The sequence below is a fragment of the Lonchura striata genome, chromosome 2 (genome assembly GCF_046129695.1).
Source record: "Lonchura striata isolate bLonStr1 chromosome 2, bLonStr1.mat, whole genome shotgun sequence".
Taxonomy (NCBI): domain Eukaryota; kingdom Metazoa; phylum Chordata; class Aves; order Passeriformes; family Estrildidae; genus Lonchura; species Lonchura striata.
In genome coordinates this window covers 39471419-39495674 of record NC_134604.1, presented here as the reverse complement: position 1 = coordinate 39495674, position 24256 = coordinate 39471419, and the positions used below count along the sequence as shown (strand labels likewise).

General features: G+C 39.9%; 2 protein-coding genes across 5 annotated transcripts; one reads left to right on the top strand and one right to left on the bottom strand.

The window, feature by feature from the left end:
• The first annotated feature begins 96 nt into the window (after positions 1-96).
• On the top strand, positions 97-22870 carry MRE11 (MRE11 double strand break repair nuclease). Of its 3 annotated transcripts, none has more exons than XM_077781335.1 (19): positions 97-207; positions 4973-5105; positions 5888-6048; positions 6656-6743; positions 7628-7769; positions 9206-9320; positions 10378-10563; positions 11029-11200; positions 11924-12004; positions 12588-12714; positions 14424-14524; positions 15659-15832; positions 17055-17117; positions 18091-18307; positions 19238-19321; positions 20303-20358; positions 20818-20888; positions 21263-21341; positions 22503-22870. In XM_077781335.1, the coding sequence occupies exons 3-19, from the start codon at positions 5984-5986 to the stop codon at positions 22542-22544; spliced, it is 1863 nt and encodes a 620-aa protein (XP_077637461.1). In that variant the 5' UTR covers positions 97-207; positions 4973-5105; positions 5888-5983; the 3' UTR covers positions 22545-22870. The 3 variants fall into 3 exon arrangements, with proteins under 3 accessions (XP_077637461.1, XP_021400644.2, XP_077637462.1); XM_021544969.2 differs by lacking the exon at positions 97-207 and adding an exon at positions 4266-4499; XM_077781336.1 differs by lacking the exon at positions 97-207 and adding an exon at positions 4267-4628.
• Positions 1969-4124, bottom strand: ANKRD49 (ankyrin repeat domain 49). Of its 2 annotated transcripts, none has more exons than XM_021544972.3 (3): positions 4059-4124; positions 3346-3616; positions 1969-2917 (listed from the first exon to the last, which is right to left on the bottom strand). In XM_021544972.3, the coding sequence occupies exons 2-3, from the start codon at positions 3601-3603 to the stop codon at positions 2459-2461; spliced, it is 717 nt and encodes a 238-aa protein (XP_021400647.1). In that variant the 5' UTR covers positions 3604-3616; positions 4059-4124; the 3' UTR covers positions 1969-2458. The 2 variants fall into 2 exon arrangements, with proteins under 2 accessions (XP_021400647.1, XP_031360910.1); XM_031505050.2 differs by lacking the exon at positions 4059-4124 and adding an exon at positions 3760-3962.
• Positions 22871-24256: the final 1386 nt, after the last annotated feature.

The following is a 24256-nucleotide window of genomic DNA, read 5'->3' as shown; positions in this document are numbered from 1 at the left end:
GAGGATAGGGCCGTGGTGGCTCCACCCAGACGGAGAGCGCCGGTAGCCAAAGCCACCCCAGGGCCACTCGGGGGGGCGGGCACGGCAGGGAGATGGAGAGGCACCCAAGAAGATGTCTCGCTGCAGCAAGTCTCCAGGGGGCTGAAGGGGGATGCGGACGCCCCACGGCACCGGGGCCAGCGCTTGAGGCGGAGCTGGGGGACATCGGTGAGAGCCGCGGGAACGGCGGGGCCGCCGAGGGACACGGCGGGGCGGGGCAGGGTGGCGGGGAGCGGGGACGGCCGTGCTCAGGGGCTGCTCTCGGGGCTGCTCTCGGGGCTGCTCTCGGGGCTGCTCTCGGGGCTGCTCTCGGGGCTGCTCTCGGGGCTGCTCCTGGGGTGCTCTCGGGGCTGCTCTCGGGGCTGCTCTCGGGGCTGCTCTCGGGGCTGCTCCTGGGGTGCTCTCGGGGCTGCTCTCGGGGCTGCTCTCGGGTTGCTCACGGGGCTGCTCACGGGGCTGCTCTCGGGGCTGCTCTCGGGGCTGCTCTCGGGGCTGCTCACGGGGCTGCTCTCGGGGCTGCTCACGGGGCTGCTCTCGGGGCTGCTCTCGGGGCTGCTCACGGGGCTGCTCTCGGGGCTGCTCTCGGGGCTGCTCGCGGGGCTGCTCTCGGGGCTGCTCTCGGGGCTGCTCTCGGGGCTGCTCTCGGGGCTGCTCGCGGGGCTGCTCTCGGGGCTGCTCGCCGCGGCCGTGCCCGCCCGGCTCGCCGGCCGCCGCGCCGCGCCGCGGGTTGCCAGGCTGCGGGCAGGCGGGGCCGCCGCGCCGGTCCCCGGGCAGCGGGCCGGCCCCAGGCTGCGGGCAGCCGAACCCCGGGGACTGCAGGCCTGGCTTGGAGCACGCACTGGGGGACGGCTGTGGGTGGCATCAGCAGCTGCTCCTCCGTGTCACTCGGCATGGCCGCGGCAGCGGGCACGCACATCACACACCTGTACCGCTGCGGCTGGCACCACCGGCCTGCCCTGCGGCACGATGCTCTGCCATTCCCGCCCGAGGCAATGCCGGCCCGAAGAGAAGAGCGACAGAGGCCAGTTTTACTGATGTATACCTACTGATACTCAAAAGCACTAGTTTGGTCATCAAACGAGGCATCTTCAGACACTGCTTATTGGACTGAAGTGGCCTTGTAATCCACGTCCTTTTATTCCTTGCTACATTTCAAGATACATTCATCATCCACAGATGTCCTGAAACTAAACTTTTAAAAATAATAAACATTAAAATCGTGTTACACCATTCACAGTTCAGAAGTTGTGTTTCCATTTTCCAAAAGAAAGTGCTGAATATTACATCCTGCTTCTAAAAGGTGGGTGACCAAGGCGCCCTCCACAGCAGCTTGATCAGAGCACCAAATGTGGTCCAGCATACCCCAATCTTGCTGCTACTGCTGCAACTGTGCTGCATATGTGCTAGTGGAAGGAGCTTGGGATTGCTCAGTAAGGCATCTGCATGGGACAGTGAAGTGTTTACTACAGCTTTCATAGTGACACTACTTCAGCACTTTCATTCTATTTTCAGTTTGTTTAACAGAGAAGCAATTTCTCCACGTCTAAATTACAGATGGCAAAGTTGAAGCTGAAAACCTTACTGTGTGCCCTTACCATGGCAAAATTTCAGTGTACTAACTAAAGAGTACAGGAAAAATACTAAATTACCTGTAACTAAATCAGACACGACAGTATCCTGGCTGTTTATCCTCATATGGTTGTGGCTCATTTTTTCCAACTAATGCCACGTTCTTGACATTTAGTCTTTCTGCAACTTAATTGCAAGGGAAAAGTAAACAGAATCTTGGTAGAAAATCACTTCCTTGAAAAGCACCAGGGAAAAAAACAGAACTACTTTCTATCCTATGAATAATGTGGCTGATTTATGAGCAGGCGATTGCTTTGGAAAAGCCCAAATGGGCTTTCAATTAAAAATACAACAAAATACTTTGGGTTAAATATTTTATTTCATAAGCCTTACATTAGGTTTATTAAACATTTTGTGTATCACCCAAATAAGTTACATTCATTCTGAGCTTTCATGCAGTTTTAAAAAAGTTAGAATTTCTCAAAAATAATTTTCAAGTGAGCTGTAATAAAGTCTGCATAACCAAGCCAGAATTTTTTCACATCAGGTAAACATTCCAGTTTTCCCTCCTGCTTTGACACTACAGACAACTTAGAAAGGCCTCTCCAAATCTGCACTTATTAAACAGACATTCACAGAAATTACTGAGACTTTCTGACCACCTTGACTAACAGCAGAAACACTTCAAAGTACGGGCGTGACCACTGAACTGCGCTGCAGGAGGTGACATTTCGCCTGAGAATACTGAAATATCTTACGTTAAAACCTCGTTGCAAAGAGACACACCACCACCGACAGGCATGCAGAACACTAACAAGAAAGAGGCAGAAAACCTCACATTCACAAGCTTTTATGGGGACACAGTGTTTATGCACTCATCTACTATTTCAAAAAGGTAGTGATATATATCAGTCCTCCTTGCAATGTCAAGAGCAGTTTCATCCAAGTTGTTTTTCAAGTCTGGCTTCACATAGCGATTCATCAGCAGGAGCTCGAGGGTTTCCCTGCTGTTTTTGTTCCCTGCAGCAATGTGCAGGGGTGTCAGCAGACCGTTTGTCTGCGCATTGATGTCTGCTCCCTGCTGAAGCAGGAACTCGGCCACTGTGGTGTTGTTCCACTTGCAGGCGCTGTGCAGGGGCGTCCAGCCATCCACGGTCTGCGCGTGGACGTCGGCCCCCTGGGCCACCAACTCGTGTGCAATATCCAAATGCCCGCTGTAGGCAGCTCGATGGAGAGGAGTGTATTGATCTTCATCACGAGCGTTCACTGGAGCCAGCTTTTCCGTCAGGAGCCTCTTCACGGTACTCAGCTGTTGCAAGAAAACAGGGAACTTCATGTGATTCTAAGAAACAAGATGAATGGCTTTGATGGTCCTGAAGTTTAATGGAAAAGCAATTTCTGTCAGTGCCAGAAGCACTTAAAAAATCTCAGATACAGCCTCTCCACCCCAGTTAAAAGGCTTATTTGCCATGAACAACCTAGCAGGCTTTCAGTTTATAGAAGTTAAAGTGCTGTTACTTGAACTTTGAACGGGAATCAAAATTTGTTCTAAAAGTCAATGAATCCAGAGATGCTTTAGTGTGTATGGGCTACAAAGGGGGATGATTTACATACCAGATTCAAACAGCTCAGAGAAATAAAGAAAAGTATGGGTAAATTTTTCTTTGTGGATGAGACTACATACGTGCTCAAAATAACATTCTTGTAAATTATATATATCAACAGCAAGTGCCTTACCCGATTGTTTTCAGCAGCCCAGAGTAGCAATTTCTCTGGATGTTTTTCCATTTTCTTTTCTTGCATTTCGTACCATTCCTCCGTTCTTTCTTGCTCATCATCATCATCATCAGACTGTCCTGACCAACAGCTCTGAGTTCCTACAGGAATCAAATGCCTGTGTGTCTCCAGCAGTTCAAGTTGGTTAAAATGCTCTGTGAAGTCTTCAAACAGGTCGCTGTCATCATCGTCTTCATCAGCTTGCTTGTCTTTACTCATTTTCAGCCAGCATCTGTGGGCAGTAGATGTAAAACAGCATTTATGCCAACTGTAATTTTTCTCGGTGCACAAACTGTCAATAAAACGACCTGATACATGATGCTGATGTTAACCAACAGCAAAACTCAAGGGAAAACTCAGTGATCCTCCGCTAACCCGGGCTTTGCCAGCTCAGCCAGAACTCACAGGCAACATCCACGCTAGAAAAGCACCGTGTTACCCCGACGCCGAACGGCACCACCTTCAGACTGCAGTGCAGCAGTGCGCGGGGTTTGCCGAAACGCTGCTCCCTTTCCTAGCAAAGGCTCTGGAGAGCAGCCCGCACTGTGGGGCAGTCTCCGCCCCGCCCCGGCCGCCCGGCCCGCAGCTCCGGCCCCGCTCCGCTCCGCGGGGCTCGCATCGGCCCGGGCGGGCCCCGGGACACCGCCCGCCCCCCGCCCGGCCCGCTGCCGTACCGGAGCGCCGCCGGGGCTGCGGGGGGCGCGGCGCGGCTCGGCGCGGCGCGGCTCGGCACGGCGCGGCTCGGCACGGCACGGCGCGGCACGGCACGGCACGGCTCGGCGCGGCTCGGCACGGCGCGGCTCGGCACGGCGCGGCACGGCGCGGGGAGCGCTTCCGGGCCGCGCGGCCGCCGGACGTGACGGAACGCGCCGGGCCGGGCCGGGCCGGGGGCGGTGCTCGGGCCGAGCGGCGGCGGGAGCGGGAGGTGCCGCGGCGGCAGTGATCGTCCCGTGTGATCGCGCCGCACTGTGCCCCTGCCCTGGCACAGCCTGGGGTGGTCTCTGGCGCTTGGCGTAGCGCCTGCGGAGAGAGGCTGACCGACTCCCCGGGCTGGCAGCGCTGTGCCAGAGCTCCCCGTGAGAACTCGGCACCAGGATGAGCACCGCCAGCTCACAGTAAGACCCGCTGTCGGCAGCTCCCTGCAGGCCTGGACATCGGGCAGCAAGTGTTTCGTGTGCCTGGGACGAGAGCTGGGATCATCAGTTGTGTTTTCCCTCTGGTCCTTAGGTTCACCGTGTCTTCAGGCACGTGTAGATTACCAGTGCAAAGAGAGAACAAATATTTTTAAAAACAAAAGATATACAAAGGGCTCTTTAGTTTTTAATTACATACTTCAGAGGGGTGCTTGCTCCCTTTCCTGGAGCAGAATGACTGGGATAAATCTTCCAACCGGCATGTTTGGCGATATGCTGTTTGCAATACAAGTCGTGAAGTATTTTGAGACTCTTACAGGACTGATATTTGGTAGAGTTTTATGGCAAATCTCTGTGTTTCATGACTTCGGACGGATAAGTTTACCTTAGTAAAAGCTGTGTAGACATTCCCTATGTGTATTGCTCTTTGACACTAGTTTTCCTGTCTTATTCAGGAATGATGAAGATACCTTTAAAATACTTGTTGCTACTGATATTCATCTTGGCTATTTGGAGAAGGACCCAGTGCGTGGAAATGACACATTTGTAACTTTCAATGAAATTCTGGACCACGCTCAAAAAAATGAAGTAAGTGCTACTTTTTGGAGAGGGAAGGACTGAGGCTGTTGAAAATACGGTCCAGTCTGCTAGAAGCTGTAAAGCTTAATCCTGGTACAGTCTATAGTGATACCAAGTCAAATGGCTGAACTATGAGTTGCATTCAGTTTCATTTCTGATTCTTTGTCGGAGCATTCTTACTGAATCATGACTTTGTTGCATTAGCAGTGGTTTTGGATTGCCTGAACCAGTTTCAGTGCTCTCTAGAGTTGTCACTGCGAGGAGGAAAAATAATTGAGGAGAGTGAGAGTAGCGATATAGGGAGTTCTGGCAAATCGGCAGAGATTTGTTAGAAGCTTTTGAAGTGTCATGCAGTGCTGAGTCGCTGAAGTGAGCAGTCCTGGTGCCGAGCAGTGCCGGGTCTGCACAATCAGCAGCAGAATCCTGTAGTGGGGTGGACAAAGGGGCTCCCTGAACTGGGCAGTGTCGGGGAAGCCGAGAGCCACCAGCAGCCCACAGCCGCTGATGGGATCTGGGTGGAGTGCGGAGCAGTGGCAGGCAAGACCTCCCCCCACACCTGTAAAAGAAGCTCCTGGGGAGTGGCAACAAGCAGGATCACTTCCAACATGGCAAACAGACGTGCTGTGGCGTTTCTCTTACAATTTAGTCCTTTTACCTAGGAGGCTATTTCCTCATATTTGAGGAAGTATGTGGAACTCCCTAGAATAAATAATTTAAACAATTTGCTTAGAAGTCTTTCAAGGTAATACAAAATGTTATATTAAAATAATAAAGCTTTTTGTTACATACAGGTGGACTTTGTTTTATTAGGTGGGGACCTTTTTCATGAGAACAAACCCTCCAGAAAAACAGTACACTCTTGTTTGGAGTCACTAAGAAAATACTGCATGGGTGATCGTCCTGTTCAGTTTGAAATTTTGAGTGATCAGGCAGTTAATTTTCATTACAGCAAGTAAGTATGTTACTATAAATTATTGTGTAAGGCTTGGTTTGAGTATTGGGTGAATGTGTTGTGATTTTTATTTTATATCCTCCATGACTGGAACCTGGAATTTTTAGGTCTGTCTGTGTGGGACAGTTTACAGGGTAACTTCACCTGTCATCTAAGTTTGTAAAGAAATGCGTACAATATTTTGAGAAACTTCTGAATGTGCTGTGACTCTTGATATATTTATGTAATGTATAGTTTTCATTTTGTGGTACAATACAAGTAATCCAATTCACATGAGTTGTTTTGGTAAAATCAGCAGAGTTCCTTGTGTGTAAGCAAAGGTTGCACAGCCTAATCTACTACTACTGCACAATTTTTTGTACAATTCTTTTCATGGCTTGTTCTAAAAAAAAAAAAAGGTTTCTTTTGCTACCGTATTCCCCATAGAAAGTGCTTCCAGACCATGACTAAGGATCTTCTTATGCTTAAGCTTAAGCTTAGGCTTATTCATAATCACTTCTTTCTGATTTTTACCACATCTATTTGTGTTGAAGTTAATTTGAAGAGAATATTGAGAATCATACACAAATTTGCAGATATAGTAACTTCTTTTCCTCTTTATGTTCAGGTTTCCTTGGGTGAATTATCAGGATGAAAATCTCAACATTTCTATTCCAGTTTTTAGCATTCATGGCAATCATGATGATCCCACAGGGGTAATTAATATAATAATTTACTGTTGCATTACAAAGATACAGAAATAGAAACTTGTGTAGAAATACAGTTCTGGGAGATTAGTCTGTTGCTCCACTCTGTGTGTAAAGAATTTTGTGTATCTTTAGGAATTATTTTAGTAAGTGACAACAAGTTAAGTGTAAGCGTGACATCTAAAAAAAGCAAATGGAAATAAGCTGAGATCCATATGAATGGTGCTTAATTTCTTAATTTATGTAGGTTTCTGTCATTGAGAACAGAATCGCTTTTCATGCAAAGAAGTGGCAGTCTTTCAGAAAGTTCCTGAAATATTCCATCTGTAGAGCCTGAAAGCTTCTTTCTTAAAGAAGAATTTTGATATTTTGATTTGTGCATATGTAATCGATATGCATCATGCATTTGCAAGGAGGATAACCTAATAATAGTGAAATGGTAGCTTAAAAACAAGCTACTAAAAGTAATCAGGAAAAGGATGTTTAGAAAGCATTGAAATGCATTAAAATAATTTTGCATTTAATATCAAATAGCAGTGTATCATGGAGATGAGTGTTTTAGCAGCAGTTTAACTTTGAACTTACTATAAGGTAGTTACCTTAACCAGATCATTTTTGTAGTAGTTTAGAGACTGGCTGGTTTGAATACTTTTTGTGGTTTTGTTTTTCTGAATGATTAATTTCATATTGTTCAAATGAAGTATGACTTGTAAGGAAAAGGGATTTGCTTTTGTACTCTGAGTATTAGCAAAATCTTTAATATATGTTATGGGGCTTTTCAACTGGAGAAGTTACTTAAGGAAAGATATTTTCTCTTTTGAAACTTTCATTTAGACATGAAACACTTAATGTTCTATTCAAATTCTGTATTTGTTTCTTAATATTTATTGTAGGCAGATGCACTGTGTGCATTGGATATTTTAAGCTGTGCAGGACTGCTGAATCACTTTGGACGTTCAACTTCTGTGGAGAAAATAGATATTAGTCCCATTTTATTGCGTAAAGGTAGAACAAAAATTGCTCTCTATGGCTTGGGTAAGTATTTGTCTGCCAGTCTGTGACTAGACTGTTCATTTATTACTGAAATTTAATAGGTCTAATAAAGTTGGAATAAATGTATAAGCTGCAACAAACATGAAGGTGTACATGATTCTAAATTAAAGCATATAAATTCTGTTACAATGTCAGGTTTTTCCTCCTGCTTTGTGTCACTACCTACAGGGTTGTGGTTTTTTTTTTTTTTGCTCATTTAGATAAATCTCCCTAAACTTGATTTTTGTACTTTCATTGGTGGTAAATGAACCCTGCTTCAGTTAGCCACAGTGCTGGTCTATCAAGTTAGAGCAATCACACTTTTAAATTCTCTCTGTTCTGTATTAAGCTTATTTCACCCTTCTTAGACAAAACTTAAAAACACCCAATGTTTATGCGCCATTTTAGTTATATTTGAAAACATAAGCTGTCTGAGCAGAAATCTAATGTGTTGTGTGTCTGTCTGAAGTGGCTCATAAGTAGCATTGGTCATGGGTAATCTCAGTTTCCTTGAAGAAGCTTAAGAGTTTCATACTTTAAAGTGGTTCTGTGATATGTTTCCAACTTCAGCTTTGTTCCTTTGTATCTTCTTCACTGAATTCCCCTCTACCCTCACTTCATACTTAGACTTGTTATTTTTGACTACTTTCTGTCTAGAGAAGTTAACTGTTAAAGTATTATTTTTTTCACTTTTTTTTTTTGTCCAGTCATGAATGCTTAAACATTTAATTACAAGCAACTTTTATAGCTCTAAATTAAGTCCTAGTTGGCCATGATTTTGTATGTTTAATGAGATACTTTGAAAGCTTGCTAGATGTTTGAAAGGTTAGTAGTTAGTGGAACGTTCTAATATCAAAAGATAGAAGTTTTCAGTACCAAAGTTGTTACTGGGAAATGCAGCAACTTTCTAAAGTACCAGTGTTGCTTCATGAAGTGTTTCTTTATGTTTGTGCCAGAATTATTTATACCTTTTTGACTTTCTCTGATTCAGAGAGCATTTGTTCTTATATAAAATATGGACACTCCATATGGGATTTATTGATATCTATCAGAGCCTGGCTAAGGATGGTTTGAGGGTTTTTTTTACCTAGTTAAAAACATCAATAAGGAAATAATCAGTGACTTCCAGGATTGGGACGTGAACAACTTCCTTAGGCAAGCTGTTCCAGTGCCTCACTGCCCTTACAGTAAAGAACTTCATCATAATACCCAACATAAATCTGTCCTCTTTCAGTTGAAATCCATTTCCCTGTCCTGTCATGCTTTCCCTTCTGAAAAGTCCCTCTCCAGCTTTCTTGTAAACCCACTTTGGGTACTGGGAGGCTGCTATATTTTTGTTCCTTATGCTTTTTTAAATAGAGTTGCTAGTAAAAATGCTGTGAAATACAGGCTTGTTTACCACACAAATTTATTTTTGTTCATTTGTTTGTCCACTTCAGGAGCAATTCCAGATGAGAGGTTGTACCGTATGTTTGTCAATAAGCAAGTAACCATGCTGAGACCAAAGGAAGATGAAGATAGTTGGTTTAACTTGTTTGTGATACATCAAAATAGGTAACAGTACTGAATGAATTACAGCAACTTAACTGTGTTATTTCATTAAACTGCCTGGAAATGGATGGGTGAGCAAGCCAGCTGTGTTATTTCATGCTTCTTGTGAGCATGAAATAACATGCTCACAATAGCATGGTTTCTTAAGCTGGTTTCTTAAGATTTTTACAAGCGAGAACATTGGTTTACAGCTCTTTTTGGAGAAGAATTGTAAAGGAAAAGGATTGAAATAAATGAGTTTGGGGAGTTGGGAGATCTCTACCAAAACTTTTATAGTCAAGAGGCAGAGGGGGGTTTGTAATGTTATATACGTAAAATTAGGTCTTTTCTGCTTGTTAGAGCTGGCAGAACACCAAACTTCATGTTGTATTTTCTATCCTTGTTTGAACCATAGTTCAGCAAGTACCCTGTGTTCCCTTGCACTGCTGTGCTTTGCAGATAGGTAACACATTCTGTTTGCCTACAGGCTTCTCCCAGCAGCAGTAGTAGGAACAGGTAGAATTCTTTTCCAAATACTTTCTTCTGATTTTTCCTGAAGAAGAGGGCAATCCTCATGCTCAAATAACAGTGAGGCAGACATAAACAAAAGAGCTCGTATTACTCTGTGTACTGATTTCTGTCCTGTAGACCGACAGAACTCACTCCCCATTCTCCCTGTGGTCCATAAAGGGATTGGGGATGGCATGTCCCATGTCTGTTTAATTCAGTTGGTTTTTCCCCACCATTTAAAAACAAAAAACTGATTGCCATGAGATGCTATAAAAGCATTTGTATAGAAAAAAAACAAAAGTCTTACTAGCCAAGTAAGAAGAAAAGGGAGATCCAAATAAAAGGAGGGGAGCAGAAAACAGTGAGCTATGTAAAAAAGTGAGCTATGTACATTTCCCTTTTGTTTAACCAAACACTAAACAACTGTGTAAGGAATAAATGTGGAGAAGAGCTGACATGTGTGCCTGATATTTTTGCTGGAGTTCCTGTATCATTTTAAATCACACTGATGTTTTTTATCCTCCTTCACTCTCCACTTGCCCATCCATTATTCTTCTCTTCTCTTGAACAGGAGCAAACATGGAGCTACCAACTACATTCCAGAACAATTTTTAGATGACTTTATTAATCTTGTTGTGTGGGGTCATGAACATGAGTGCAAAATAGCTCCATTCCAAAATGAACAGCAACGTTTCTATGTTTCTCAGCCAGGAAGTTCAGTGGTGACATCTCTGTCTCCTGGAGAAGCTGTGAAGAAGTGCGTGAGCTTTTCTTTCTGTTCTTGATTATCCCTTATTTTGCGTGTCTCGAGTGTTCTGTTGAGAACAGAAAAATACTTGAATACAGTATGAAAAGCCTTGTATTACTGTGTGGATTAGCTTCAGAGGGTGACATAATAAACAAAGTAGATGGATTGAGTAGCTGGTATAACTTCTGCTTTGCTCACAATTTAATCTAACATTTGAAGCAAATGGAACTTAAGCTAAGAAGAGTTACATACTGATAAATTGGAATACAATGAACTGAGTGCAGGTGCTTGTATATGGAATAAGTATAATCTAAGTATAATAAAATGGATGTTTTCAGGGCCAACCCTGAAGTACAGATCTTTCTGTAGCTTTTGAAATTTTGTCCCTGAAAAGTAAACATGAATTTGGAAACAAATCTTTATACCGTAGTTCTCTTAAGTTTATCTTCTAGTAAGTTACCTTTCTCCTTCTAGACACATTGGTTTGCTGCATGTTAAAGGGAAAAAAATGAAAATGGAGAAGATTGCTCTAGAGACAGTGCGAACTTTCCATATAGAGGATATTGTTCTAGCTGATCATCCAGAGCTTTTTAATCCTGACAATCCTAATGTTACTCAGGCAATACAGGCATTCTGCATGGAAAAGGTAACTTGTGATACTAACAGTTTATGGATATCAGTGTATGGACAGGGGATGGGATCTGGTACTAGTTTTGAGACCGGAAGATGAGAAATCTTGTGTATTACCCATATTAAAACGAACTTAGGCAGTGTTTCCATAGAAAGCTAAATTCCATGGCATTCAATCTGCAGCCTTGGCTTCCAGATTCCTTTATTGGGATGCCCTATTAAATTAGGCTGGAACTGCTTTTTGGGTGTCTATATGATTTTTGTACAAAAGCTTGCACCCAAGAGTGGGGCAGTGTTGGATGTACACTTTGGAACCAGCATAAATACATTGACCTAAACCCCGAGAGCTCAGCCATGCAGTCTGAAGTGGCAGAAGTAACTAAGCAAGTTTATTAATTGCTTAGTTTTTAAGTTTATATGGTTCTTTCTGCTTTTCCATGGAACTAGAACTTGAGCAAAGTATAGTGGCTCTAAAATAGGAGAGATCAGTGGTGTAGATACTGCTGGGCTACATAGTATCTGAAGGATAAGCCTTTCATTTCAAGTTTTTCTCAGTCATTCTCAATGGCTTTTGGCTGCATACTGGTACATACGTGTTTAGGAATGAGAGCACATTCTATAAGGATTTATTTTGATAGCTCCCCTTGCAACCCCTTGGATGTATTTAAAGTTATACTTGAAGTGTTCAGGTATCTGTAAGAGAACAAAGCAGAACTGAATTTATAATTCTCCTTCACAGGTGGAATTGATGCTGGACACTGCAGAAAGAGAACGCTTGGGAAATCCCCGCCAGCCAGAGAAGCCTATCATAAGATTAAGAGTAAGAAATTGTTCAGCTTGGATTGCTTTGTTTTTAAAGGTCACTGTGAAAAGTTTCAAAGCAAAGTCATGCTTTTTGTGTAAAGACATAATATATACATTTTTTTTGCTGTGTGCAGGCAAATACCTACCATACTTCTGTTTACCAGTACACTAAGGTAAAGGATGAGATTGGTCATTAAATGTACTTAACTGCTGTTCTGAGTAAGGGTATCAAAAGTGGCTATTTACTGTGAAGTTTTTTAAGTCATATTATCCTGTGTGCATTCCTAACCCAACTGGAAACTGTTGTGAAGGCTAGTAAATGAAACAAATTAAGAACAAGTTATAAATATGAGCTGACACTAGCTTTTCTGTTAATGTTATTATTAGCTGTCATTAGCCATTAACTGTTCTATTAATAGTGACAAACATTAACTGGCTGTCACTAGCCATTAACTTACTATGTATAGTAAGGCATTCATTTTAGGTTGACTTATTTCTTATTATTAATTTTTTCCTTTGAAGTGTAACAAATCTGTTTTGAGTTGTGTGGCTTCTCCACTTTTTTATTTCATATTTAAATTTGTCCTTTCCTCACTTAGGTTGATTATGCAGGTGGCTTTGAACCATTCAGTGTCCATCGCTTCAGCCAGAAGTACATGCATAGAGTGGCTAACCCAAAAGACATCATACACTTTTTCAGGCATCGTGAACAAAAAGAGAAGAAAGGTGATTATGAGAGAAGGAATCACTGGCTTGCTTTTGTTTTCATTCATCTGTCTGTATTTTGTTGCCCAGCACTTGCAAAATTTTGGTGTCTACCATCTAATGTGTTACAGGAGGAGTAATGATGCATTGTCTTATTTAAGTGTATATATTGCACAATTATTTCTTTTCTATTTCTGGGTTTGTCCAAAATTCTGATATTCAGCACAGTGTCTTCTGACAGTTATTCATAAACAGTTTTATTTTCCTTTGGCCTCAGACCTTACTGAGTTATTTATAGTAATACATATAGACCCACGCCAGACAGAGTTACTCTTTGGTTCTGTGGTAATTACTATGAAAGGCATTAAGTGGCTCACTCCAAGATTTCTTAGAATAAGATGATTTGGTTTGAACACTCTGAAGGAAAAGAAATGGCAGTATAGTGTTTTTTCCCTTTATTTTTTAATTTTAAGTTGCACCGGTTTATTTGTTCATACCTAAAATAGTAATGAAGGGTAGGGTCTTAAGAGCTGTTGATATATTTTTAAAAAAAGATCCAAATGTAGGATAACATTTTGTTTGCCCTTATTAATCATGTGTATGAGGTGCTTTTGGCTTGTCTCTTCCAGGTTGGTTTCTATTCAAATATTTGTGCAAAACCAGTAGCTGTTACTATTGCAGCATTTCTCACTGTTTCTAGAATTTTAATAAATGGTTAATAGATGTTGTCCAAATACTGGATTTGTAATAGTTCCTAATGAAGATTCAGCTTGTACAGGAACATAAAGTGCTAAAAAACTCTTACTAGTTTGCATTAGTACATTGTAAGTGCATTGTCCAGTTCCAGTGACAGTTTTTATGAATACTATCAGTTCTATAAAGTTCAAAAGATTGTTTCATGAATAAAAACTGCTTTTAATGAGGCGTTTTTAAAATTATACTGTATTGATCTTGGTTTATTTTGCTTTCGTTTCCTTTTTTATAGCTGTATAATCTCATTAACATTTTCAGAATACACAGTAGCTACCACATCTGCCACCATGTTTCACTAACTTAGTTTTCCTACTTAATGGGCATGTCAGCTTTAGGAAGGGAATGTGAAAGTGGCTTTTGCATTGCTTTATTACACAGCCTCTAATACAAGGGAAGTGGCTAATGAAGCACTCAACATTTTCATTATATGCACACGCTGTGGTTCAGTACAGGTGATGTTAAGACTTCAGGAATTCAGTCTATAGTCTAAAGCAGTCTATAGTCGCTTTATGTTATTTTTGTGGTATGTGCTAACCTAGGATGATTATCCCTCTCATCCTTCTGCCATTCCTACCTTACTGCCTGAGAAGGGGGATGAGCTGTGCTGTGGAGGAGAATCTCTTTTCTAGTAAATGGATTACTTATAAAAACCTTTAGTGCATTGATGGCTCCTACGATTTTCTTCCATTTGTGATCTAGAGTTCAATTATAAGAACACAGTGTTCAATATATAATTCCAGACATATGTTAGTTAGAACTTTTTATATCTGCTAGACGTGGAATTGTCTGCACTATTATTATTATGTTTCTCCATGTTTCCAATGAATAGACTCTAAAAAGAGCAAAAAGCTTTACATATAAAAGGGACCACAATTCTTAGGAAGTTTGCATTAACTTTTTTCCCGGCTACTGTCAGTGGGATGGTAATAATTAAAACCTGTAAATCTGAATGATGCCACTGTGCTTTCCTATTCTAGATATTGATCTTAATTTTGGAAAACTGGTTAGCAGACCTGCTGAGGGAACAACCCTGAGGGTGGAAGACCTTGTAAAGCAGTATTTCCAGACAGCAGAAAAGGTATTTTTCTACCTTTTATGATTTCCCTTTTTAATGTCATATGATATTTTTAGCTTTTTTTCTTTCTTTCTTAATGGAAATACTGTGCCCTGAAAGGACTTTGATATTCACCAAGAAGTGAATTTATTTCTAATGTAATTTAATTCTCATGTCTGAGAATTACCACATGAAGTGTGTGTCTTAGATTAGCAAGTAACTTAGTATAGGTTGTGTAGGTGTGTGAACACACACTGGTTTGAGAGCATGATAGCTCTTCGTGTGAACTTACAGTGTGTGCCCTGTACTATGTGTCATGTACAGGAGGAAAATGTGAGGGAAGAGCTACCTTAATTTACTCTAGGGCCAGTGTGAGACTGTAGCATTTAATGTTACCAGCTGACTTAGAGTCTCTTGTTACTTGGCTGTATATTTGTGTCCTCAGATGTATAGTGCTCTTCCACATTTTATTTAAAGCAGAGCAAGGAGAAGGGAGACCCCTGATAATTTGCTTTCTTCCGACCTGTTGTTATATAGTATATTTCCCTTTCCCAGCACCCGTGCAGTAACACCTATGAGGTAAAAAAATAATCAATGAGATGGGTGCACAAATGCTTGATGTAATTGAACAAACATAACTTGCTGAAGCTATTTCAGTTGTAGAAAGTCTTTAGAGCAAGAATTCTTGAGGTAACGATCCTCCAAATTACATCGTCCTGCCTAACCTTAGACAAATGCTAGGTGTCAGTATTAGGACAGCATAAACCATGTTCCTTTGTTATACTTATTTTATTTAAGCGTTTTATTTTATAATAGCTAGAAGTTCATTCCTCTGAGCAGCATCATTTCCTGAAAGTTTTTATTTTAGATATTACTAGCATTGTGGTTTCTTTACTGTTCATAAAGTCTTTTGCTTTGACTAGTTTGAAAAATACTTTCTGTAAAGGTAATGTGACATGCTAGTAGCAAGAGAGTTGTAACTAGTTTATGACAAGTAACGTTTGGTTATTGCTGTGCTTTTCTCTGATTTAAATAAGCAGTGCACATTACTGGTTTTGCAACCAATTTAATGTGATATTTATCTGAAACAACTGGGATATTGCTTGTTTTCTCTAAAGGCAGCTGCTTCTTAACAAATTGTTTTCTCCAATTCTAAAGAAAGTACAGCTTTCACTTCTAACTGAAAGAGGAATGGGAGAAGCAGTGCAAGAGTTTGTGGACAAAGAGGAAAAAGATGCCATAGAAGAGCTGGTGAAATTTCAACTAGAAAAAACGCAGAGATTTCTCAAGGAGCGTCGCACTGATGCAGTGGAAGAAAAAATAGATGAGGAGGTAGTGTTCTGTTAATGTTGATTCCCCAACAGAGGTCAAGACAGTAGAAAAATCAGTGCTCAAACATGGTTTAATAGATTTGCCTGTGTGTGGAGCATCTGCTTAAGGCAACTGTTGCTACAAGCAGAGGCAACACTTGCCTCTAGTAATTTTCTGCAATTAATAAATGAATAATTAATTTATGGTGAAGTTTCAAATACATGATTTCAAAACTTGTACTGAAAATGGAGTTTAGGTTGCACACATGTTCATTTAAAAAATCTGTGTAATACATGTAGAACTACATATTTACCACTATTGTGAGAAAGGTGGTAGGTATAATCTCTTCATAGCTTTTTTCATATTGGCTTAGGGAAGAGTAAAAGAACAGGAGAAGTATAAAGGAAATTTATCCTTCAGATGCTCTACTTGCTTCTACTTGCTCTACTTGCTTCTACCCTTGCTTGCAGCTCAGGGTATTGTAGAGACAGGCCTGGTTTATGTGTATTGAGCAACCCTTGAAAGACGTTTTTGTCAACTAGGTGAGCTTTCACATGAGCCCGTGTATTCAGCTGTAATAGTCAACATTGTAGAAGTAGTTGTTCTGCAGCTTATCTGTGCACTGTTTAAAGAATAATTTGGTGGGGAAGGAAGGCTGCATGTACATGTTTTCTTACTGATTGTTTAATTCATGAGGGGTTTAAAGAGACAATAAACAATCAGTGCCTGCAGGCTTTCTGTGACACTTTAGGGTGTATTTTTGTCGTTGTTTGTCTTTAGAACTAAAGTCTTCTTTCTGTCATGCCTCATGGTTTTTCCATATTTGTCAAGTTGAGCTTCCTTAATTGTACATGTACTGCAACATGTACTGCAATGTCTCTTCTCATAATAGTTATTTTCTGTCTTGCTTCTTCATCTCTACCTCTTTTTCCAGTTATTCGTATTTCAGTGTCCCTTATTGTCAAAATCACTATACTCCTCTTTAACACAGTATTTCCTTCATCATGTGCCAGGCTTTCTTCCTTCCCAACAATGTAGCTCCAGTTATTAAGAGAATGTGAGATTCTTAAACCATTGGACAGCATGAAAGGGCCCTAAACAAACTGTTCGGTTATTCTTGGACTCTCCACTTCTTACATGAGCTTGACTTAGTTATTCAGTGATTAAAGCTTCGCTCTTAATATATTTTGATTATTGTATGACATGAACTGTTATTTTGACAGGCACTGTTTTTTTTATTCAGGTGAGAAAATTCAGGGAGAGTAGAAAAAAGAATACTGAAGAAGAGGATAAGGAAGTCCGTGAGGTAATTACTCTGAGTTTTGAACATAGGCTGAAAATTGGAGCGGTGAATTCTGCATTCAGACTGCATTCATGCAGTCATTTAGCAATGCTTCAGGAATACTTCAGCATTGTCCTTGCCAAAACGTGTCTTTAAGACTTAGTAAGTCTGTTTTAAATCTTTGTTAGGATAATATGTACCTAAGCTACTGCTCAATTTGGTTTTTGAGTTCTCTTTTCTTACACAAATTTGTGAACCTGAATGTTCATTATTTCTTGCTTTTAACTGAGGTTAGACCAGGCAGGTGACTTTCAAAGATCTTTCAGCTTAAGCTCTTTGTGATCTTGTCACTAGTGGACATGTGCATGGACTGTAATGGGTGGTATTACTGGAGGAAATGGGGAGTATTGGTAAACCTTTAGGTCCCGTGTCCTTATCAGCAATCTCTTAAATCTCTCAGATATTCATACTTTGATTGCATATGTATTTCCAAAGAAAATTGCCAACCACTGTTAGCATGGGTGCTCCTTTGTCTTTGCAAGTTATGTGAGACTGGAATGAAATTTTGAGATCAAGGACACCTGAGGTGAAATTCAGTCCTCCTAATCTGGGATATAATCACCTGACCTAGTTGTCTTAGGCAACCATTGTCATCAATAAAGTTCAGGTCAGTGGAGCCCATAGGGTGCTTTCTCTGAGCAGACACATGTAGCTGACACAGGATGACCTGAGCTGTTCGCTGACAAATTAATGAGCTCCTTTCTGTTATCAGGTCTTAGCTAACTACTTTAAGTGTACATATCTAATTAAATAAGTATTTTCACAAATGTCCTCATCTTCCATAACACTGGATTTGTGTCTTCTAAGCCTCACTGGTTTAGAATTACACATTTTTACTTACAATTATATTATATATTTATTGTACATACCTAGGATTTAGCAGTGGTGTGTTTCATGATTTAAGATTCTTTTTCCTGTAATTATTTTTCCATTTCAGGCAATGATCAGGGCCAGAGCCCACCGATCTGAGGATGAAGTTCTGGTTGCAGCCTCCAGTGATGAAGATTCTATGGATATTGAGATGACAGGCACTAGCAATCCAAGTGATGGCCTTTCTTCAACACTGAGCCGAGGAAGGGGTCGGGCAAGAGGTAGGGCAAGAGGTGCAAGAGGACAAAATTCAACAGCAAGAGGTTCATCACGAAGAGGAAGAGGTAAGAAAAACTTTGCAGTCTTTGTACTGCAGCTCCTGACTTTTTTTTCTTTAAAAGGTGGCTCTCTGCTGATGCTTCCATCAAGTGGAAATTTGCTGCTTAAGAACTGCTTCTGGGAAAAAAACTCTTCTCAAATACTTGTGATATCCTATTACATACAATTGACTGCCTTACAAGGCTTAAGTTGGGACTTTTTCATTGTGATTAAAAGAAAAAAAAATCATTCTTCCCAGCTGTGGAAACATAGTCTAGTCCTAAAATATGCATTATTGGGAAGGTCTGTACAGTGAAATGCATGGATAGACCTTTGTTACTGCTAAAGTAACAAAGTGTGAAGAGGAGGTACAGATTTTCTCTATCCTAATGTAAGTGACAAGAGACTTTAATGTTTCTAGTGACTGAAAAAATGGGGAGTGTTTCTTAAGCAAAAAGAGTTAAATACCTCCTGGAATGAGTGTGATTATACACTTTGCAGTGGTAGTGGTACTTCCTTTACAGTTGTACTTCCACTGTGTGTATGTGTGTGTATATATATATATATATACATATATATATATAAATAAGTAAATAACTCCTTTGAGTTGTCTCAGTAGTATGTCTGAGAGCGGGTTGAGTTGAAACGAAGGCTGTCATCTTGGGTCTGGTTTGGTTTGAACTAGTTCTGTGAGGCTGTGCTCCAACACTGTTGTGATCCCATCAGAGTAGAGCTGTATGTGTTAAGAGGTTGTGTCTGGGGACCTTTGAACACTTGACCCAGAACAATTTTTCTGCATGTAATGAGGGCTTTAATTCAAGGAGAAAGTGAGGAGTAAAGAGGATTGTAGATTTTTTAAAGTGACTCTTTAAAGTGACTCAGTAATGATAGACTAAAGAGGGGAAAAAAAAAAACTGCCGAACAGATTTGCATTTTTATTTTTGTTATCTCTACAGGAGCCACTAGCCAAGAGTCAGCTTCTGGCAGCAGATCCTACAAGCCTGTATCTGGGCCTGGCAAAAATATGTCTATCATGGATGGTAGGCCTGTGATCTGTCTGTTACTCTAATCTGCTCTCTCAAATTGTAGTGAAGGTGTTTATTTAATGATGAAGTGTTTTTATTGCCTTTTATTCTATTAGTCCGTTTCAGCTGTGAGAGTTTCTTTCAGCACTAATGAAATAGAATAACAGTGATGAGAGAAAGAAAAGGAAAAAAAATTGTGACATTCTTCTGTCATGGGGTAAAATGGAATGTGTTAGGAACTTCTGGCTAGAACTGCAATTAGGAAACATACTACATAATGCAGTTTCTTAAGGAATAAGCGCATAGAAAGAATGTGTCTTCATATTTTAGGCAGAATATTCCTCAGGGGATAAAAAGTTATATTTGACTGATGTTTGCAAGTCAGTAAGCTTTAATACAAATCCATTTAGCCCTACATTGTAGTGAGTTTGGAAATGCCAGTTTTTACTAGGGAAGAAAACCTTATTTTTAAGCCACCTACATATGTGAGAGTAGCTGTTCCTTGTTGTAGAGGAAAGGCACTGAGGAAACAGCATAGGTCATCTGAAAATTAAGGGAAAAAATATCTCTCACCACTACACATAAACACCCCACAAAACCCCCCAAGGTAGACTGAATTTTAAATTAATCAGCAAATTACCTTGGTTTTAAATAGATCAGCAAATGAAATATTGCAGAGAAATTAATTTTAGCAGATGTGTTCATAATTAGCCTGTTAGATATACAGGAATTTCAGTTACAGCAGTATTTTTCCATCGTCTTAACCAGCATTACTGATGGTTTTTCAGCGAGACTGGGAAGCACCTGCAGCTGCACAGAGGGTTATATCCCTGGGTTGACAGACTTAATTTGTGTTTTGGGTTGGTTTGTTTGTTTTACAGGGTGTTTTGCAGTGGAAATGCATGCTAGGAGGATCTTAAATAAAAAGAAGTGTATAATGTTGCTTGCATTTAATTGTGTCAGCATTTTAAAAGTATTGCATATGTTTTATTTCAGCCTTTAGGTCTTCGAAAACAGACCACTCTTCAAATTCATTCCAGTCTTACTCTGAGGTAAGCACCTTGTTGTAGGAGTGATGTTGTGCTTTCTTCTACTGTTGATTTGAAAAATAAATACACAGTCAAAATATTAGCCTAAATCAGCAGATGTTCCCAAGCTGTCAATTCCATCATTAAGTTTCTGCATGTTAATCTGTAGACCTTTTGTATCCTTTTTTGTTATGGGTTTTGTCTGAGAAAGCCATGTTTTATTTGTTATCATAGTCTAAGATACAAGTATTTACATGAGTGTTTTGATGGGTTGTGCAAGGTCAAAGATGTGAAGGATAAACTTTTGCTGTATTTGCAAATTTCTGCAGTTCTAGCCTGGAGCCCCCTCAGGCGTGTATTATTCTAACTAAATAGGTGTATAGTTAGAAAAATCACAGAGGTTCTGTGCTATGGTGCTGACACATTGTGCACTTTCTCTGTAAGGATAAATTCTGTGGAAAAACTTCATGTATTTTTTTTCAGGATATTATAGATGTTGATTCTGATCCAGAAGATACTTCTTTTGTTCCTTCCTCTTCTAAAATAAAACAAAGGTCAGTATGTTTGTTTCAAGAATGCAGTGTGTGCCTTATTTCTGACTGGCAATTGGCAGAGTCCAAGGGTCTGATTGACTACCAAATTTTTAGGAATGTCGTAACACTACTTAGAGAATTTATATAAATTTTTACTTGCTAATATGCATTATCTTTCTGTAACAGAAAAAATTTGATTACTGATGGAGGTAAACTTGATCAGAGCTTTAGTATGAAGATGGTTATTTTAAGAATTAGAATTGCGCTACTTCTTGTTATGTCTATTTTTCCTCTGTGTATTGGTTACACAACTCTTAAGCTAAAGGGGAAGTTATTGGAATGTCTGGTGACTGAGAACATGCTGATGCTGTTTTCTTCTCTTTGTATGTTTCAAGGTTGCCAACTATGTCTTCACTTAGTAAGAGAAGTTCACAAAGCCAAGCATCTAGAGGAGTTGATTTTGAGTCAGATGAGGTATACAGTACTATTTTTTCGTTTTTATTTCATGTAAGTTTCTATAGATCACTCTTTTACAACTATTTGAGTAAATCATTTGAGTGAAATTGATTTTTTTTTCTTTTTTCACTAAGAGGGCTAGATTATTTCAACCAACTTTGATTAGACTACCTGCATAATTATCGAAAATAAGGCTAGAAGGGACCTCAGAAAAATACCTGATACTTTTTCCCTTCAATTTTTAATCAGTGAATTGTCATTATTGAAATGTGGCCCTATAATTGACTGGGAGAGAAAGTAATTATAATCTCTTCTGGTGCTTAGCTATATACTTTCATTTAATTTTATATTATATTATAATAATTATAATATTATTTATAATTATAATTGTACTTATAATGATTATATTATTATAATTTATAATAATATATTCTTGTAAAAAGGAATTTTTTTTTAAATTTAGAAACAGCTTTTTTCAGATTGTTTTATTATTACAAATTATCTAAGCACAGTTCTTAAAACACTGTTTTCAAGTCTAATATGTCTGCTCTTACAGTGTATCTTTGAACTGCTAGGAAATGGTTTCTTCCACAATTAAACAAGTAGAACATTTTACACAGTTTTGCACTGAATATAAATCACTATTCTGTCAAGCACTGTGCAGTTTGTTTTCACAGTCTGTCGTGCACGGTCAGAATCCATTCTTTAACAGTGTCAGATGATGGCCACTTCAGAAAAAATGCTACGTTCTCTTCCCTTCTCCCCACTGTGCTATCTCTTCTAGTACCTGAAATAAAAACATGCTTGCTTGAATATGCAAAAATAAACAGTATTTTTGAATCATACAAATATTAGTAAATTATGATATGCAATGTGTATATAAACATAATTTTACTGAGGTATGTGCTGTTCATTTACAACTGACATATAGATTGTTCCTTTTTTCAAAGTAGCTGTTGTGGTCACATTGGCATAAACTTCTATTCTCTGCACATACGTCACATGGACTTTTAAGTCAATAAATGACCTCTTTCACATCAAAACCAACAAAAACAGATTTGTCAGAAAACATGGAATTGTATGGCCAGGCCTTCTAGTTTCATCTAAAGGTGATTTTGCTTTTTTATGGCTTGGAATGCCTGCTAATTTTAGTAATGTGTATCTCTTTGCAAACTGCAGGATGATCCATTCATGAGCCCTGCAACGTCAAGAACTAAGTGATTTCTGCCTCACTGTGCAAGAGACTGTGGAAGTTTGTGAAGAAAATGGGAGGCAGTTTGAAAAACTTTGTCTGTGTGATATTTCTCTGTAAATGATGGTTTGCCTTCCATTTTCACTTCTGTGAAATGGTTTGGTTTGGGTTTGTTGGTTTTTTTCCACGGCACCAAATTTGGTATAATGTCTTTTAGGTTGCTTGATGCAACTAGGCTAGAAGGTCTTATATTCTGAAGTACTGCCTGAAAGTGCTAGTTCTTTGTAAAGCTGTGAAACTCTGTTTTCTTTCCAAGATGATAATAAAAAATGACAGTTATATCTTTTCTATAAAACTCGATCTCTGGTTTGAATTTTGCAGAGAAGTAAATTTATAATAGTCTGCAGGTATAAATATGGACACAGTCTCAGTAGAGTGGAACTTGTACTTGCTTGTAATCTGCTGTGGATACAGTTGAAAACTGAACTCAGAGTCATAATTGGACACAAGAATACAATTTTCAGTATTGAAGCTGTAAAATATATTAGTGATTTCAACTGTACCAAGAGAACTTAAACCCAGTATTGCACTGTTATTAAACATCATGGTATATGAGAATTAATTCAGCTGTGTAATTCAAGCAGTACAAATGGGGATTCTGTATTTTGATGTTACACACATCTTAGGAAAAGATTTTAGCTGAATGTGTATGAATAATAGGAATCATATCAAAGGCTCTTTCTCCCTTTTCACTATTTTTTTTTCAGTCAGTTGTCAAATTCAAAGTGGCTTTGTGTTTTATCTATGGAAGATAAACATAGCAGCCTTCACTTCAGGGGAAAACATGTAACTGGTGTGTGGAGAAAGACTATACTGTAAAGAGATGCTTGTCCTAAACATTAATGTAAGTGATTGTATGAGGGGGCAAGATGCTCCAAAAATCAGCATGATTTCTCAGAGGTCACACTGGGTAATTTTTGAAAAATCACTTCTCACCCGTGTAACTTCAATTCCCCTGGCTCAGAAAAGCTCAAAAATTCAGCAAAGCTCAAATGCCAAGCTCAAGAAGTCATTAAAGTCATCATAGTGAAAGACTGTTCCCAGGGGCAGGGGCAGGGAGAGAATCACACTGTGCTGTGTATTAAAAAGAAAAGAAGGCATTATTCCTCTTTTTGAATGCTTCCAAACTTTTTGGCGTGTCTGACTTTTTTATACTGTTATAATCTTTTATTCCCACCAGGCTTGTTTTCTAATTTGTTATCATCCTGTTAAGAGTACTCTTGCACAGGTTATTTTTGGTGACTTTTTTGGTGACTGAATTAATGGTCCATCCATATAGCTTTAATTTCAAACATTATTTTTCACTTTAGAAATTGCATCATTTCACAGGTGCCTTTTATAAAAACCACATTCAGCATGCCAAATCCTGACATTTCTGTACAGCTGCCGTTTTACTGTTGGAGTGCTGGTGATTATTGAACAAGGGTGAAGTTGGCAGGAGCAACTACCAAACTGGCAAATCTGCTATAGCATGTTCTCTAGTAACAACCAAACTAAGGTGAGCTGCTTAAACAGCTCATACTGGAGTATGCTTTAAATACAGAACTAAATCAGAAAGGTGTAGTGAGGCAGAGAAAGACACACCAGCAGTGTGGGAGACACCTGGCACAGAGAGTTTCCACTGAGCATGACACTTTGTGGGTATTTTGGGTGTGCCTGCCCAGTGTGGTTGGACCACCTC